The following is an 18,811-nucleotide window of genomic DNA, read 5'->3' as shown; positions in this document are numbered from 1 at the left end:
CTACAGCTTTTGCATTTCGTAATCAGTACTAGATGATAAAATGCTAAGCTAGTGTGGAATTACATGTGATATTACATGTCTTCATTGTTGAAATGCCCCTCTAAATGTATTGCAACTGCAAAGCAGAGGTCAAAGTAACCCCGTTTATGGCTTTAATGGCAACAAACAGTGAAGACGTGATGAAAGCATGCATTAGATGACACCTCCACCACTCGTGATGGTAATAAATTAAAGCTAATCTTGTTAGTGTAGTACTGGGAGCAGTGCTTATGAGGTTTTGCATCACTGCAATTAACAAATTAACTATGTTCTTGTATTTAATGTTTTTTTTCTTCTGTATGGTGAGATGCTTAGCTTTTTGAAATGTTATTATGAGAGCAGCTATGCTGTTTTGCATCGTATTTTAAAACATTATGTTAAATAATCAGAACATGCCGCACTTTACCTGCATGCAGACTTCACATACTGTACATAAATATCATTTAATATATAATATAAATATAATAAAATGGTATAAATATAATATAAAATAAAATACATGTTGATATAAAATATAATATATTATAATAAAAATACAAATTAAATTAAAACTTAATAAAATAGAAATATTAAAAATAATTACGGCGGGAGGGTATTATTATTATTATTTTCTTTTACAAAATTTTTGGGGTCAATAATTGTTCCAATCATCTTGGATCTCAGCTTATATAAAAATGTATAATATATAATAATGATATAATAAGATATAAAAATGAAATGTAATTCGGAATTTTAATTTAAAAAGCAAAACTATAAAAATGCATCAGTGATACTAAAATACGCTCTTTCTAGGTTTTGTCACAGATCATTGTATAACTGCTAATAAACAGTGTATAATCTGTAACTTTCAGTGAGAATATGAGATATTGGTATAATATGAGGAACATACTGAGACTGCGGCCCACAGGGGTGTTGATTAGGTGTGGAAGTTGGGCGCATTGTGTCTCCATCACATATGGGGTTCTAATGGGCGACTCCCGGACCAGGTGGGCCCCGGTGTTTAGAGACCTGCAGACGATCACTCATGACAAAGAAAACAGCAGAAGAAGAGAGAGAGCGAGCAAGAGGGAGGTATCAGGGTACTGGTGTGTACCTTAGGGAGCAGCTGGGCAGCTAGGACAGAGGCATGATGGGATACTGGAGGAACACTGGCATGTGTGTGTGTGTGTGTGCGTGCCACTAGCGGGTAGCCACCCTCAGGGTTGGCAGCGGCGAAGGAGCCGTGTGCGCTGGAGCGGCCGTGGACGCAGTGGCGCGATCACCTGGGGAAGGTAAAGCCAGCGGAGCAGAGCTGATGCTTATTTCTGGGGAGAACTGGGAGATTTTATTCGTTAAAGCGGTGCCCAAACACTCACAGCCTCAAAAATATAGCTAAAAAATTAGAACAAAGAAAGCCACATGGGAATTGGGAAAGTAGGAAAAGAATCAGATGGTAAATGATTAGAAGAACATGATTTTTAGTTGCCTTTGAAACACAAGCAGAACTCATGTCTGAGCAATTGGTTAATTGGTAAAAAGAACAAAAAAATGCTTCATTTCCACATGAAAATATTCATAAGAATGTTTTTTTATTTTTTTGTGTGTGTGTGTGTGTTTTAGATTGTAATTTAGCAAATATACTGTACATATAATTTGAATTATTTTATTATTTCATATATTTCTGTGAAAAAATATCTAAAAAGTGAGTGACATTTATAAAGTTTTTAATCAAAAAATATTTCAAATAGATGCTGTACTTTTGAAATTTGTTTAAACAAAAATATGAAACAGCACAACTGTTTTAACATTGATAATAATAATAAATGTTTCTTGAGCAACAAATCAGCATATTAGAATGATTTCTGAAGATCATGTGATGCTGAAGACTGGAGTAATGTTGCTGAAAATTCAGCTTTGATCACAGAAATAAATTACAGTTTAAAACACATCAAAACAGAAAAGTGATATTAAATTGTAATAATATTTTAGAAAATATATCTGTGTTTACTGTATTTTTTGAACACATATCATCCTTATACTTGTATTATTATTATATCAAAAGTAGCATCATCCTTTCTTTTTGTATTCTTACACTAACATTCAAGTCAAAAAACAGACTTTCGCAAACATGAAGTCTTTAATTTCTCTCCGCTCTTTTGTTCTGGCGCCAGCGGTTCCCCCTTCGAAAATGTGCTTTGTGTCTAATATGGTCAGCGCCACACAATTACTCCCTCCAGTGAAAAGTGAAACAAACGCAGGGCATGCAGAGCATTTTGCATTATCTGCGCTCCTTGGATAGTCTAACAATAATAACTGTAAGACAACGTCAAGCCGAGGCTGCCAAGCTCAGCTAGCACGTATTAGAACTTTAGAAATGAAGTTTGGGGTGAAATGGAGTGCTGAAAACTGTCGGATTCAGGCATTCTGCTATGTATTTATGCATTTCGGATAATATTAATGCATATACTGTATATATATAAATGTACAGGACAGAGACTTTTATCCTGTTCCACCAAAACACTGCTTTTCTGACATTCTCACCTGAATTTGCATGGTTTAAGCTATAACCATGTGTGTGAATAATGCAAAGCACAAACTCTTTTTCAAATTCATATATGTTCAAGAGTATTTATAATGTAAATGATATTATAAATGAATAAATTATAATAATTATTTACACTATAAAGTGGAATTATTTTATACTTGTATATAATATGGCCCGAGCACTGCACAAAAATAAAAGACATTTTATTTTGATAAAATATGTATTTATGTTAATAAAAATTACGATATTTAATAAATTAATGTTAAATATTTTATTTTTTTTTAAAAATTTCAAATAAAATATTTAAATATATATATATATATATATAATTTTTTTTATATATGTATGTAGAGAGAGAGAGAGAATTTAATTTTTTTTTTTTTTTTTTCATATATTACACAATTTTTAATTTGATAAAAATGTTCATTTTAAAATGACAAATTGAGTGTATTTCTTAGAGAGCTATTGAAATGGCTTCAGCAGATTTGGAACTAAATGCATGAGTACAACACAACACACAACAAATTGAGAGTGGATAAATGATGCCGATATTTAAATTTAAACTCAAAAGTTTAGCTTAGAGTACGTGCCAATATGAATATGCCACAAGAGTGAGTGATATTTTGGTCGCACAGGATAAAAGTCCCAAAAGTGATGTTTAATTATGAGAGCACTTCTGTGTTTATAACGTACCTTCATGCATCCGTCCAATCAAAATATGTCTCATCACACGCGTTACATATGAGCGTCACATGTTAATGACATCTGTAATGAGAAAACACAGATATAACACTACATCCACAATCACGTTAGGCCCAAAGATAAGCATCATCCCTCCGCAGTATGCATTTGTTGTCACAGTGTAAGTATTAATAAAGAGATTTTGTCAAACTTAACTCGTGTTTAATTGCCGTCAGGGCGGTTTGACTGAATCCGTCCTTCAGCATCTGCATTGCTGAGCTTCTCTCCCCCTCTTTTTCTTCATCTCCGTCTCATATCTTTCCCCCTACTGCACCCATCGAATTGGCACCAAACCCTTCAAGATGTCCCCAGCAAGCTCTTGCTTCGCTGGCCGCGTAGTAGACTGTGTGGTTTCCTTTAAACAGCTGTAATTTGTATTTCCAATCACTGTGCTGATTTCTGCTCATTATATTGCTGTTTCACACCGGTAAGTGAGCAAAAGTTTGGATTGATTGACTCTAATTAACTAAAAAACGTTCCGAGCCAGGGGTTTATTACCATGCTAGCTAGCCACAAATGTCAGAGACTTTCACAAATTATTATCCTGTTAAGATGAATGTGTGGGGAGGCAGGGAAGTGTGGAGACAAAGAGAACATATATTATTTTCATGACGAATTTGTTTATCGCTCTTCTTTTTTTGCTTCTCTTTTTTTCCCCACTTTTTCAGGTGTCTTATTTTCCAATTAAATACACACAGACTCGGCATCTGTACACATTTCAAGGGTTGTCATTGTCTGGTGTTGCAGCATGAAGCCTGCAGGAGAACATGTATGTATGTCTTGTAATTATGATCTCTTTGTTGTTGAATTGGCCATCAGAATATTAGAAATTTGACCCTACAAAGTCAAGCTTTAATCGTGCATTCAATCTGATTTGAAGTGTGTAATTTCTGCACCACTAGCGTCACCAAACACAACTGCAATATTTTGGTTTTCTAACACTTTTGCCAACTTTCTCAAAGCCAATGGCTGACTTAGAGATAAATCATATAAGAATATTGCACATTTTATCTTTAACTGACTTTAAATCCAATCACGATGCCTATATGTGACCTTGGAGCACAAAACTAGTCATAAGGGTCAATTTTTAGAAATTGAGATTTAGACATCATCTGAAAGCTGAAAAAAATAAGATTTCCATTGATGCACGGTGTGTGATCATAAGACAATATTTAGCCGAGATACAGCTATCTGAGTAATCGGAGGGTGCAAAAAAATCTAAATACTGAGGAAATGGCCTTTAAAGTTGTCCAAATGAATGCATATTACTAATCAAAAATTAAGTTTTGATAAATTTACAGTAGGAAATTTACAAAATATCTTCATGGAACATGATCTTTACTTAATATCCTAAAGATTTTTGGCATAAAATAAAAATCAATAATTTCGACCCATACAATGTTTTTTTTGGATATTGCTACAAATATACCCCAGTGACTTAAGACTGGTTTTGTGGTCCAGGGTCACATATAACCCTTGAATTCGTCTTCATTTTGGCTTACCAATGCTAGTAAAGTGAGTGTACAATACAGCATCTGTGTATGCGTATGTGTAATAGAGTCGTCTGACGGTTGCTAACCCTCTGTAAGCTTTGATGCATGTTTCTGTTGAAATTAATGGCAGTGGTGTTTCCTGGCCTGGTGTCATTTATTTCACAGGATTGATCGGACGCTGGAAGAGCAGACAAATGTGTTTGGGAAGTGTTCTAATTTAAAATATGGCTGCCTGACCTGGAAGAGAAAGCAAAGAGGCAATCTATCCTTCAAAAACATGACCCGGGTGTCCGAGGTGCCAACAAAGTATAGTGCGCAAACAACTGTAAAAAGCTTAGACTAAACAAAAGCAAAAATCAGCAGGTAATTCTGAACAAACCACAGTGTGTTTCATTAGTGGTGACAACTGGAGCAATCTTTGAGGGGCCCATTGCAATGTTTTATATATATATATATATACAGTGGCATGCGAAAGTTTGGGAACCCCTTGCAGAATCTGTGAAAATGTGGATAATTTTACCAAAATAAGAGAGATCATATACAATGCATGTTATTTTTTATTTAGTACTGTCCTGAGTAAGATATTTTCCATAAAAGATGTTTACATATAGTCCACAAGACAAAAAAATAGCTGAAATTATTAAAATAACCACATTCAAAAGTTTGGGAACCCTTGGTTCTTAATACTGTGTGTGGTTACCTGGATGATCTACGACTGTTTTTTTGTTTTGTGATGGTTGTTCATGAGTCCCTTGTTTGTTCTGAACAGTTAAACTGAGCACTGTTCTTCAGAAAAATCCTCCAGGTCCTGCAGAATCTTCAGTTTTCCAGCATCTTTTGCATATTTGAAACCTTTCCAGCAGTGACTGTATGATTTTGAGATCCACCTTTTCACGCTGAGGATGATTGAGGGACTCAAACACAACAATTAAAAAAGGTTCAAACATTCACTGATGCTCCTGAAGGAAACACGATGCATTAAGAGCCGGGGGTGAAAACTTTTGAACAGGATGAAGATGTCCAAATGTTTCTTATTTTGTTGAAATATCATATTTTTCCATTTAGTACTGCCCTTCTGACGCGACAGAAGATACTTGCATGTTTCCTGGAAGACAAATTAAGTACAATTTACCTTGAGCTTCAAATTCAAAACGTTTTCACCCCATAACATGCATTGTATATGATCTCTCTTATTTTGTTAAAATTATCCACATTTTCACAGATTCTGCAAGGGGTTCCCAAACTTTCGCATGCCACTGTATATATATATATATATATATATATATATATATATATATATATATATATATAAATATGCTAAATAATGATCTATCTATCTATCTGTAAAATAATATGTAAAATAATGATAACTCTATGATTATTATTACAAATAAAAATACTACTAATAAAAATGTCAATTTCAAATTGACTGTTCAATGACTGTTTTTAAACAAGTTTCACATATATTACTATTGTTTAGTAATAATAATAATAATAACATCAACAACAACATTAAAAATTGACATCCTCATCAGTCTGATTAACAACTTAAAAAGCTTCAAATAAATGAATAACAACAACAATAATAATAATAATAAATTATTTCACATGTTTTAATGACTGTTTTCACACAAGTTTCTAATACACGATTGTATATTATAATTATTTCATAATAATTATTTTTTTGAACATTGGCTTTTTTTTTTATCAGACTTTAACGACAGTTGTCAAACAAGTTTCAAATAAATTATTATTATTAAAATGAAAATTTTGTCATTGTTTACTTACCCTCATGCTGCTGTTGTTCCAAACCTGTATGAATTCCTTTCTTCTGTAAGCAAACAGTTTCTGGTCCTCATTGACTGCCATAGTATTTTTTCCCCCCCATATATGGAAGTCAATAGCCACCCGCCACTGTTTGGTTACCAACATTCTTCAAAATATCTTTATTTTAATTTTTAATTTTTTTGGTCTGTGTGTGTGTTCAACAGAAGAAAGAATCTTGTACAGGTTTGGAACAACTTGAGTGAGTAATTGATGATAGAATTGTCATTTTTGTGTGACTGCCAGTAAATAATATAATATATGCATATTATTATATATTATCAATTAAATAATAATATAATTGAATAACAATAAATAAACAATATAACATTACTGTGAATATTATCATCAACACAATAAATATTCCATCAAGTAATAAAGTTTATTAACCTAATTGTATTGTGTTTCCAGTTGCCAAGCAAAATATCAATCAAAGTTCATTCAATAAACAAATTATTGCTGCATTAATATAAAACTGGTGTGTGTTCACAGGTGGGCATATACTGGCTCATCCAATCAAATTTTAGAGCTATTCATGGTATAATATCATCTTATGCCACCTTTATACTGTGTCTAGACAGTTAGTGTTAGTGCTAGTTAGTTAGTTAGTTAGTGCTGGAAGTAAGAGTCCAGCTGCCGCCAGTTATTATCCACTGCAAATGCAGAAGAGCGGGAAACACATCCACTCTGGCAGTCTCAAAGGTACCAAAGGATCTCTTTCACTGAGTTTCAAGAGAAATAGTATGTCTCTCAGTCATCCATTACATTCTCTTTCTGTATTCTCTGTTAAAAAAGTTTTATTGCTGTCATGGGAGTATGTATGCTTCTGGGCCCATTCATTCATTTCAAATCAATCTATAACACTTTGCAGGAATATATTTCATTTCCACATCTACATAATCTCCCAAAAATGTCACAGGTATACACACTTAAAAATATAGCTACAATTCTTAAATGCAGCTTCTAAATTCTTATTAAGAACCGTTTTTAATGTATGCGCAATATGGTTCACACCAAACACGATAACTATAAAGATAACGATAAAGATACAGTTCTAAAAATCGTTCTAAATATTAAAGAATAGCAGAGTCCACACCACAGCTATAACGATAAAGGCACAGAGAAACAATATTGTTGGAATAACTTTCAGAACATTTTTTCCAGCTGGTGAACGATAAAAACACTGACACCCAATCAGAATCCATCCTGCTACAACGAGCTCAAGAATTTAAAGTTGCAGACGCGCGTGCACTTAGAATAAACAGCCGATATCGTCCGCTGGTGTGGACGCTAATATCGTTATCTTTATAGATATCGTTCTTGGTGTGAACGGGGCTTAAGAGTTCCCTCAAAAGCATATTTAGAAGTTTAAAAAGTAAGTTTAGAATGTTTAATGTGTTCCATCGCCATGACTTTGATCGATTTTGGGTTATCAATCAAAAAGCCAAAAAAAACAACAACTGGGGTTATGCATTAACTGAAATATAAAATAAAATAATAATAATAAATCATTTTTTTCCCATTTCATCTACTTTTCCAAGGCCCTTACTCCATTTCTCATTTTTGTTTAGTTTAAATGCTAAAATAACTAAACTAAGTAGGGAAGTCGGACTCGTAATCCAAAGGTTGTGGGTTCGAGTCTCGGGCCGGCAGGGATTGTAGGTGGGGGGAGTGAATGTCCAGCGCTCTCTCCACCCTCAATACCACGACTGAGGTGAGACCCTTGAGCAAGGCACCGAACCCCCAACTGCTCCCCGGGCGCCGCAGCATAAATGGCTGCCCACTGCTCCGGGTGTGTGTTCACGGTGTGTGTGTGTTCACTGCTGTGTGTGTGTGCACTGTGGATGGGTTAAATGTAGAGCACGAATTCTGAGTATGGGTCACCATACTTGGCCGTATGTCTTTTTTTAAATATGTCTATAGTTTTAGTAAAAAAAAAAAATATATATAATAATATAAAATGACAACAAAAAACACAACAAACTGACTAAAACTTTAAAATGGAAACTAATATAAAACCAAATATAATTCCAAATTAAAAACGAATGAATTAAAATCAATTACAAAACTAAAATAATAATGATTAATACAGCATTTATTAGTCTTCGTTAATGTTCTTAATGTTAACATCTTTCAGAAAATATATTAGTAAATGTTGAACTTTTGATTGACAAATGCAAGCATTGTTCATTGACAGTCCATGTTAACTACCTAAGATAATCCTTATAAAAGGTTGGCACTTTCTGATGTCTTTGCTTGACTGTAATAGTTTCGGTCAATCGTAACTGACATTTCATTAATAATTTTGTTATTTGACATCTCACCAGAGGAGGCACGACAAGGCACGAGGGTAAAAGAAATAAATAAGTAAAAAAGTTAAAAGGCGCATATAGCAAAACATCAAAATGAGAACTCATTTTTGTAAATGAAACCTATTTGTCGATAGAGCACATCAGTCTTATGAAGCGGGGTAAATTAGAAGGCTTGCGTTTCCGTGGGGTTGTGCAGAATGCCAGTGGGTAGCGTTCACACAACATCCCTCTGTGCATACTATTTACCCCTGGATTGCTTCAGGCTAATGTCTCAATAATTTTCCCTCTTTTTTTTTTTTCGCAGGTCCTTCCCACAAAGGACTTGACTAATGATCCATGGACAAAATGAAGCATTCAAATTTATTCATTAATCATTCATCTCCAGCTCATTGAAAATGCTAAACTTCCACAAAATTAAGATTGAATATTGAAAAGTGATTGAGGGAGACAGCTCTCGGAGGAGACAGGAAAAAAGAGGATAAACAAGCAAGAAAGGAGGAAAAAAAAATGACAAAGGATGCAGAGCGAGAGGCGGTCGAGACCAACCCCAGCCTGGTTAGGGTTACGAAGGTATACTATCCGCTAGTTAAGGTCAGAGGGGTTTAAGTAGGTGTAATTAGATCCAAGAATCTAGAGAAGCGTAGAATTTCTGTCAACACAGCCCCCTAATTATTCTCTTTTCCAATTAATGGTGACATAGATTAATTATCTGATGAGGCAAAGCCAATTGCAATCATTCACCCCGCTAAAATTAGATCATTCCTGACAGTAGCATGAAAGTCACCTGCTTCATTGTTATGGATTGGGCCGTGAGCGTCGGACAGGGGAGAGAGTGAAGCATGCTGGGGGTTTAAGTAAGTTGTCTGGTGCAGGTGAGCGTCCAATTACTCCGCTATCTGAACTGTAGGCGTCTTCCTGCTCCATCCGTCGGCATCTGCGAAGGGTCTGTTTGCTTGCTGCGGGACATGGCTGCTAGTTGAGTCATCTGTCAGCGAGAGCAGGAACTCAGAGAGACGCTGGATTGCATTTGACAACTCCTCCTGTTTAAATAGGCAAGCAAATGGAATCAATGAGTGCTGGCTAATTCACTACAAAAACCTGTAGTGGAGCAGGAGTCCGCAACAGATCGGGTTCCCTTCGTATATAGCAAAGGCCGGTATAGCTGGTCAGCGGCGTATATTGTGTAAACTAACCAGCTAGACTTTCTTGGTGGCACTAGTGCTAGTCTAGCATTTCCATTCAATTCCATTCGAACATATAAAAACTACAGATCAAAAGTTTGGGGTCAGTACGATTTGGGATGCATTAAGTTGATCGAAATTGACAGTAAAGACATTCAGAATGTTACAAAAGATTTCAGTTTCAAAAAATGCTGTTCTTTTGAACTAATCATGAAAGAATCCGGAAAAAAAAGTTTCAGTTTCCACAAAAACATGATGCAGCATAACTATTTTCAACATTGATAATAATGTTGAATGAAAGCATATTAGACTAAAAAGATGTGTACATATTTTCCCTGTTAAATGTATTGTCAATTTCACAATTAATTACAATTTCAGTCAAAGCATAAAGACTGAAAATGCATCAAACATACTTCAATAATGTTATATTTACAACTCTGAAAAATCATTTTTACAGTGTAAAATGATTTCTGAAGGATCATGTGACACTGAAGACTAAAGTAATGGCTGCTGAAAATTCAGCTTTGCATCACAGGAATCAATTTAATTTCCAACTGTATTCAAATAGAAAACAGTTATTTTATATTGTAAAAATATTTCACAATATTTCTGTTTCTGAAGTCATGGTGAGCAGAAGAGACTTCTTTCAAAAACAAAAAATAAGTCTTTCCTACCCCAAACTTTTTGTATATAATGTTCTACCAAAATAAAATACAAAATCATAAAATATATTAGCCTACATTTCGCTCTGTCCAGGTACAAAGATACTTTTGAATGGTCATCATTGGAGAAAGATGCTTTTTATCCATAAATCAGTTTAGTATTTTACAAATAAAACTTTCCTGAATGGTAAGAGCGACACTGACAATTGAGACACTTTTAGCTCGTAAGACAAAAGATTGACAAAGACAAAACAAAGGATTGAGAAAGACGGTGTGTGCCACACTCCTGGTGAACCGCGCACATGGGTTCAGTGCATGCCTGTTTTAAAAAACCTCAGCAACCAGTTTTTCTATTAAACTGCCTTGCACTGTCAACCAGCTTGGGAACTGAGCTGGCCTAGCCATGCAGAAATTTTCTGACTAACAATTATATCAGAAACAAGATCTTGGATTACGGTCCCCCGAGAGCAGTGCAGTGGGCGTTCGCTCCAATTATTACTGGCCATTCACAACTCTCCACCCTGCTCTCTGTTGTTAGCAATTGTCAATTATGCTATCCCTGGTGTAAACTTGCATAACCCGGAACTGAGTGCCCAATCTTGCAGCGGCGTTTCAAGATGACAGGCTTGCACGCATTCTCTATTTCATTTTACTCTTCCCCCTATCTCTATACTTCAGTAGAGTTGCTTGGAAGCAGTCATTTGTTTCTCAGGAAGACACAGGGACAAATCAGTGGAACTAGTTTTTGCAATCCGCAACCTTCAGGTTCCTCATGAATAGACGGGTGGACAACTTTTGCTTGTGGTATCTTATAAGAAAAAAATGTTCGGACAGAATTGGCATAGATAAAAAGCCTTTGCACACAAGGCAATGAAATATTTGCAATGCTTTAATATGATTTAAAGGGTCATGAAATGGGAAATGTACACATTACAATAAAAACATACTGAACTTTATAATATTTTTTGAGTTAAGAGTTTTTGTTTTCCACTCTTCTGAAACAGTAGGATTTGAAATTGCCCCGTTTGTGACCCATCACAATTTTCCTCTGTTCAACAATGGATGTAGACAACCTGCACCTCTAAAAATTGCATATCAAGTTTATTTTTTACGACATACCTGAGCGACTGAACGAGAATGTTTCCATTGATCTCTTTTTACAAGAAAATGTAACTTTTTTGATGCAAAAAAACTAGAATCATACGCTAACCTCAAGAAACACGAAAACAAGAAGCATTTAGTTTTTAAAGTAGAGTGAATTCAGGTAAATTAGGACACTTTTTGCCATTGAGATGAGTGGGAAAATGGCCCAATTATCTGGAATTAACCATATCTTTTTATTCCAAATGTGTGCAAACAAATTTACTTGACTTGTTGGTGTAAAAACGTGTCCATTTTCAACCATGCAAAAATAAAGCAGAATTATTGTTTGTGTTGTGATGGCCATTGAGAGATTATAAGTGAGAGTTATTTTCTTCCATGGGCCCAAGAGGACCTCTTGTCACAGGGCCCGGGACAACATTCCCGCATGACCCCCTGACAACGGACATGAATATATTATTGACTTGAAGTGTTATTGAAAGCTTGGCACGCAATGGAAACATGACTAGAAAACTTATATGACCAGGAAATAGCTGTCAGAGGCATTACCAAAGATGGCTATCAAAAAGGTTGTGTGCAATCCAGAAAGAAAATCTTCAATCAGAGATGGAGACAGAGATGTTAGTTTGGACAATTTAGCCCTCTCGTACAACTTTTCTCTTCAGTAATCTTTTTCTTTGCAGAAATATTTTCTAGATTTCTGTCATTTAGTAAAATTGCATGTCTAATATGCTCATAATGTCATGGCCCCTGACCCTGTCTGTCTTGTCTCCGCAACCCCCATGTCCCATATGCCACTGGCTGTTTGGCCATTGTATAGCAGTGTGCTGCACAATACAAAGACAACAGCAAGCTGTTACAAACTAGACTTTCTAATACCACAGGTTTATTTATTCCCAAGCCTTTAACATCTAAGGTTAGCGACTTCATGACTCCCGTAGTTTTGGGTCATTGCGGTGTTTTATTGCTATGCCTTGCTATACTCTGATTTTACCATGTAAAGTCTCCTCTACACAATGCTAGTTTGTGTCTGGGGGAGGAGATCAACGCAGAGCTGTGACAAAGTTTAGAGTAAGGCTGCTCCTTTTGTCCTTCACACTCGGAGGAGCTTGAAGAACTCCTCGTCTTCATGCTCCATTCACCAGCCTGACTTCCAGAGCTGGCCTCCCCTGACTGAGCCACAAACACACCGCCGCTCACCTCATTATAAGCGCGCATAGCACACCTTCCACTGAGACCAAATGCCTTTTGTGTTAGAGCATCCAAACATTGCAGTTACATTATTCCAGTGTACAAAATCGTGTTAAATGCAATGCTAATTTTAATCATAATTTTAATGGCCATTCATTTGTGCATGCATTACACACTTGAACAATTTTCTCTGATCTACATTATATCTGTGTGTGCTAGATGGACACTTGTCTCAATGTTTTTTCAGCACCTTACTCCATGATCGCCACATTTTTAAAGGGGTCATGACACCATGATTTTTTAAAATTATTTTAATATGTTCCTTGAGGTTTACTTAGAGCTGGGCGATAAATCGGTAACGATAATTATCATGCGATATAAATTTCCTCGATAAACGATAACAAGGGTTTGATAAATGTTCGATATAATATGCGGCAAAGGCGGAACGAAAGAGCGCTAGTCATTTGAAGCGCTCCAGTCAGATCAAAGTTCAAACGGCAGCACGGCGCGACCTCACTAGAGCAGATGCGTTTACTCGCTGATGAGTCTGGGTCATGTGAGCACTAAACAGCGCTGTGAGATCCGAAGAGTTCAGCGAAGAACACAAATAACTTGGTTTATAGCCACATGATAACAGTCCTGACAAACAGGAGAAAAACTGTGAGCAACGATACAGTCAGAAGACTTTTTAATCTACAAATCGCCATCATTTACCATAGATTTACTGTAGATGTTAATAAAGTTTTTTGCACAAAAAAAGTGGAAAAATTATTATTTTCAACCCTCATTCTGAATGACCTGTTTTAAGGGGCGGGTCCATTAAGGCATGCCAGTAATCAGCCACTGTTATGATTGGCTAACGTCATTGCATAGGAGACAGTATCAACACCCCCTCGCTATTGCATATATGAGTGATTTGACAACATTACAAAAAATGGTCATTTCCAGACAGAGCATTAGGAAATCATTTACTTACGCTTTGTGATGCAGCTGCAGTCAGATACCTCTTTCAACAAATGTTTCTTTGTGAACTATCCATGACACTGTGCCTCGTATACGAAACAAAATAATCCGAACAGTCCTCAGACATGATCCGGGGTGCCATTAAAAATAAACAATCCATTGTTCCTTATGCTGGGACCCTTCTGATATCTGTACAAAGATACGAACGAGCTGTTTAAAGGGTTACTCCACCCCAAAATGAAAATTTTGCCATTAATCACTTACCCCCATGTTGTTCCAAACCCGTAAAAGCTTTGTTCGTCTTCGATATTTTGTATATAAACCGGGAGGCTTGTGACTGTCCCATTGTCTGCCAAACAATTAACACTGTCAAAAAAATAACGACTTTATTCAACAATTTGTCTCCTCTGTGTCAGCGTAGTGCCATTTTGGAGAATATCCGCTGGATGCAAACTGTGTACACTGTTCTGTGTACCATGTGCTCTCTGTACTGGTTTTCATCCAAAATATCTTAAACTGTGTTCCAAAGGCGAACAAAGCTTTTACGGGTTTGGAACGACATGGGGGTAAGTGATTAATGACAAAATTTTAATTTTGGGGTTGTGTAACCCTTTAAACCAAACGCGTTAAAGCAAACGTTCTTTCAATCCATTTGTTCTATTGATGACAGACTAGCACGTGGACTGTGTCAGAAAGCAAACGCACATCTGTATACTGTATCCAGTGTAGACAAGATAGTGGCAGTGATTGTAATTTTTATTATCGCGATTATTGTAATTTTTATTATTGCGTCGCGTTGCGACACTCGTGAGCTGGGCCTATGATGAGAAGAAGACTATTCGTCGATGCCTTGCTCTGGATGCAGTGTTTATGCAAATGTTTGTGCCTGGGTGAAGTCATCTTGCACCTCAGAACCAAAACAAGCAGTTTTTGGAGGTTGATTAAATAAATGTTTTGCTTATAATGAGGAGGACGTTTTAAGCTATGAAACTGGCAGGATGTTTTAATAGTACAAAGACCTCTTATATACCAAAATATCTTCTGATATACAATTTCAAATTCAACTTCATGTCAGTCCAAACTCATGTGACTTCCTTTCTTTTGTGGAACACAAAAGGAGATGTTTGAAAAAATGTTCACACTATTCTCGCTCCCATGCATTGAAAGTAGACGTTGACCATCTGCTGTCAAGTTCCACAAAAGCCATAAAAGCATCATAAACGTAGTCCATGAGCGCAGTATTTCATATCTGAAGTCATAGAATAGCTTTTTATGAGTCACAAGCAAAAATGTAAGTCATTATTTATTGAAAGTGTATTTGACAGCCATGGTCACCATTCACATTCATTGTATGGCAATGTGTACACTCTACCAAACATCTCCTTTTAGTTTTTTTATGAAAAGGGTGAGTAAATAATGACCAAATTTTAATTTTTAAATGAAATATTCCTTAAAGGTTAATCACCTTAACCTCGACGAGCATTAACCTGAGTGGGACCCATTCTATTATATAGTGCAATACTTACAAATAGTGTTGTGTGTGTGTGTGTTTGTAGGGGTACTAAAGAGTCCATACCTGGAGGGCTTTCATTTTCTGGTTGTTCTGGTTGGAGAGGGTCTGGAAGCGGGCCAGCTCTGCCTGGCTGTAGACGCTGCGGTGTTTGAAGTATTTTAGCATGGCTTTGTGCATCCTCTTCTGCAACAAAGAAAGCTGGGGAAGAAAGAAAGAAAGAGGGAGAGAGAGAGAGAGAGAGAGAAAGAGAGGGGGAATTGGTAAGGCAGGAGAGGAAATTAATGGCAGTGTTCAAGAAGAATGATGGAGGGGAATAGAGAAAGCAGTCAATAGCCCATTCTGCAGTACACGGGGCTGACAGGAATTTCACAGTCTCTTGCTCTCCCTGCCCACTCATGTGCACTGGGCGGAAACCAGTCACATCTGGCTGCCAGGATGGGGGGTTAATTTTCTCTAAATGCTTCAGCGGTTTTGTTCTAGCTCAGGCAAACTCGGTGACTGCAAAGCTGATGAGTAAAATATTTCGACTTCACTCACTTTAACTTTATACCAATCCCCTCCAGACATATTTTACACATACACAAAAAGTCATGAACCCCCTGCCGCAACAAGAAATTATTCCGAGTATACTGAAAAAAAATGAAAAAAAAAAAAATGAGAGAGAGAGAGAGTGTGTGTGTGTTTGTGTGTGTGAGAGAGAGAGAGATTAGAGAAGAAAGAAAGAAAGAAAGCATGCTGCTCTCTTTATTATTTGTGCAGTTTTCCAGAAAAAAAGGGGGTTTCAATTCAGAGGGATGTCGTCCCTTGTTTCGCCCCATCTCTTCTCTCTTCCTTTAAGCTTATCATTGCTTGGCAATGTGTTCTTCGGAGCATGAAAAAACTAAAGCGAATTAGCTCAGCCTTTAAATGAACGATTACAAAAAATTTCCTTTATGGAGCTGTGTCAAAACCTGTACTATCCTATTAATGCTACAAGTAACAATAGTTACAATATACTGTAGAAAGATATCGTTGTATAAAACGATATCAGAAAGACGCCAGGCAAAGTAATGCGAGATACTATCCTCATCCGTGCTTTCTGTTGTCTGTACAGTCTCTGTGCTCGTATAACAACTCGACTTGGCATGTCTGAGATGTATACAATGCAATTTATGTTAGGCCTTAAGGGTTACCTTTTGTTTACAAGCACTAAAGTGATTCTGGAAGTGTAGGTAGGCCTATGGGTTGTACATATTACCACTGCAAGGGGGCACTCTAGCTCTCCTATTCAGACTAAACTGGCAAATCCAACCAAACTGGCAAAATGCCACTGTATATGTTAACCTGTATTATATATAAAAAGGGATCTATTGATGTTAAGGGCATAGTTGAAGTGTCCAGTGCTAGACATACATTAGGAGCTAGTCAACTGATAAAAGTGCAAAACAAAGAGGTTTGTCAGCATAACCAAAGGACGCCACATAAAACCACATAAATAATTAAACGCCATCTGTCACTAGCACACTAATGCAGATATTTAGACTCATTGTATAGCATTTTTTTAGCTGTAAAAAAGAATGAAAAATATAATAGTTAAATGGTAACTGCAATTTAACTAGCACTTTAGTAGAGAATAAAACAGCATAAAATGTTAAATATAATGGTAATTATGAAATTAGGTGTCATTGCATTGCACTCTACTCATTGACCTATTTAATATATTATATTTTTGCCATATAATTAAAAGTGGGAAGGCCAGTAAGTATTTTTATACTTATTTTATTTTCTGTTGTGCATGGGGCAATTAAGTAAATTCTAATTCTAATGCATACAAATTGCATACTGAACTAATCAGATTTAGCAAGTCGTCACTAATATATAGCCACATAAACAGTGCTTGGAAACACCATCTGAATCTATTTCTCATGATAAATATGGTGCCACAATTTCATACATATGGAGCAGGTGTTTTAATAGACATCTGATAAATATACATTCTATTCAAACTATTCATAATAGACACCTATACATACGCGGCATGGCATGGAAAACCTTTCAAAAATGGTAAGCCGTCATAAGAATCCATATTAAATTGAGTGCCTATGCGTCCGTACAGATACGTATGGAACTTTAAGAAGCGCTTGTCGTAAACCTCTAAGAGATGCAACTACATCTGCTCTGAAGGAGAGAAAGCCGTACCAGACTGAAAATAAACAACAAACTGTAAAAAGGCTGAATACTGAGTAAAAGAAAATCAGGCTTTGATCATGAGCGTGGAGAATCCCGTCCACAGGATTTGCCTTTTGCATGCATTTCTCACTTGATAACATTCATGTAGTTAGATGAGGAGTTGTACGAGTATTAGTCTTTTGGGGAACAAACAATGTGTCTTGCTCTTCAGTAGAGTTTTACCTAGAATAACAAATCACATTAAAATGATCTACAGCTCAAAAAATGCTATATACTTAAAGTGACAGATTATGTCTAGATCAGTATAACTAGTAATAATCTCAAGCAACAACAATGGTACTATTACAATAACGATGTGTGGACTAATGTCACAAAGACACAAAGCTTTAAAGCTGAAGTGAGCAATTTTTTGGGGTTTAAATACTTTCTCCGATCTTAGCATAATATGCAGACAACTGTAAGTAAGCCATTTATAGATCGATTGTTACAAAAAAAAATAGACATTGCTCTCAGTAGTATTTCAAATGAGTGTTTTGAACAATGAATAAAATCCCCATCACTGAACGAGTTTTGTTTCGAGACTGGACGGGACTCCCTGAATGAACTGAACGAACAAAGGGATCACATTCATGAACAAACTGAACGAATCTCAAATGATGTGAGGACGTTATTGAAACTCAAATGTAATTTTGGCTTGTTTTTATAGCTAGATAAAATTTTAAAAAAAATTAAGCTTTATTCACTAAAAAATAATAGATCTGCTTTATAATCATTAGTGGGGAAAAATGGCCAAAATACAATCATTTTAGAGTCTCTTAGTAGATTTGTCAAAAGCTTTGTAATTATGTTTTCACATTCATTTTTAAAGGTACCTACAGCATAATAATGTAACCTACAAAAAGAACAAACTCAACAAATCAGTGAATAAACAAATGTTCTTGAAGAGATTAAAAAAACAAAAAAAAAACAGAGAGATTAATCAAAAATCACTACCCACTCAAAAAAATAATTAGGGCTAAATTTAATTTCTGAATTGCATATTTCCATCCATTTGGACTACAAGGTTGTAACATCAACAACTATTAAACTATGTGATGC

General features: G+C 35.9%; 1 protein-coding gene across 1 annotated transcript in view; it reads right to left on the bottom strand.

Annotated features, from left to right (window-relative positions):
- Nucleotides 1-9,274: 9,274 nt before the first annotated feature.
- Nucleotides 9,275-18,811, bottom strand: part of ccdc178 (coiled-coil domain containing 178) — a 32,914-nt gene continuing 23,377 nt past the window's right edge. The window contains exons 19-20 of the mRNA XM_079409204.1: nucleotides 15,608-15,742; nucleotides 9,275-9,973 (exon numbers count right to left, since the gene is read on the bottom strand). Of these exons, the coding sequence (XP_079265330.1) occupies nucleotides 9,818-9,973; nucleotides 15,608-15,742 (291 nt within the window). The 3' untranslated portion in view covers nucleotides 9,275-9,817. The remainder of the gene's footprint in view (nucleotides 9,974-15,607; nucleotides 15,743-18,811) is intronic.

The sequence above is a fragment of the Barbus barbus genome (assembly GCF_936440315.1).
Source record: "Barbus barbus genome assembly, chromosome: 46".
In the NCBI taxonomy this organism is placed as follows: Eukaryota; Metazoa; Chordata; class Actinopteri; order Cypriniformes; family Cyprinidae; genus Barbus; species Barbus barbus.
The sequence above is the reverse complement of the archived record's forward strand: the minus strand, read 5'-3'. Positions and strand labels throughout refer to the sequence as shown.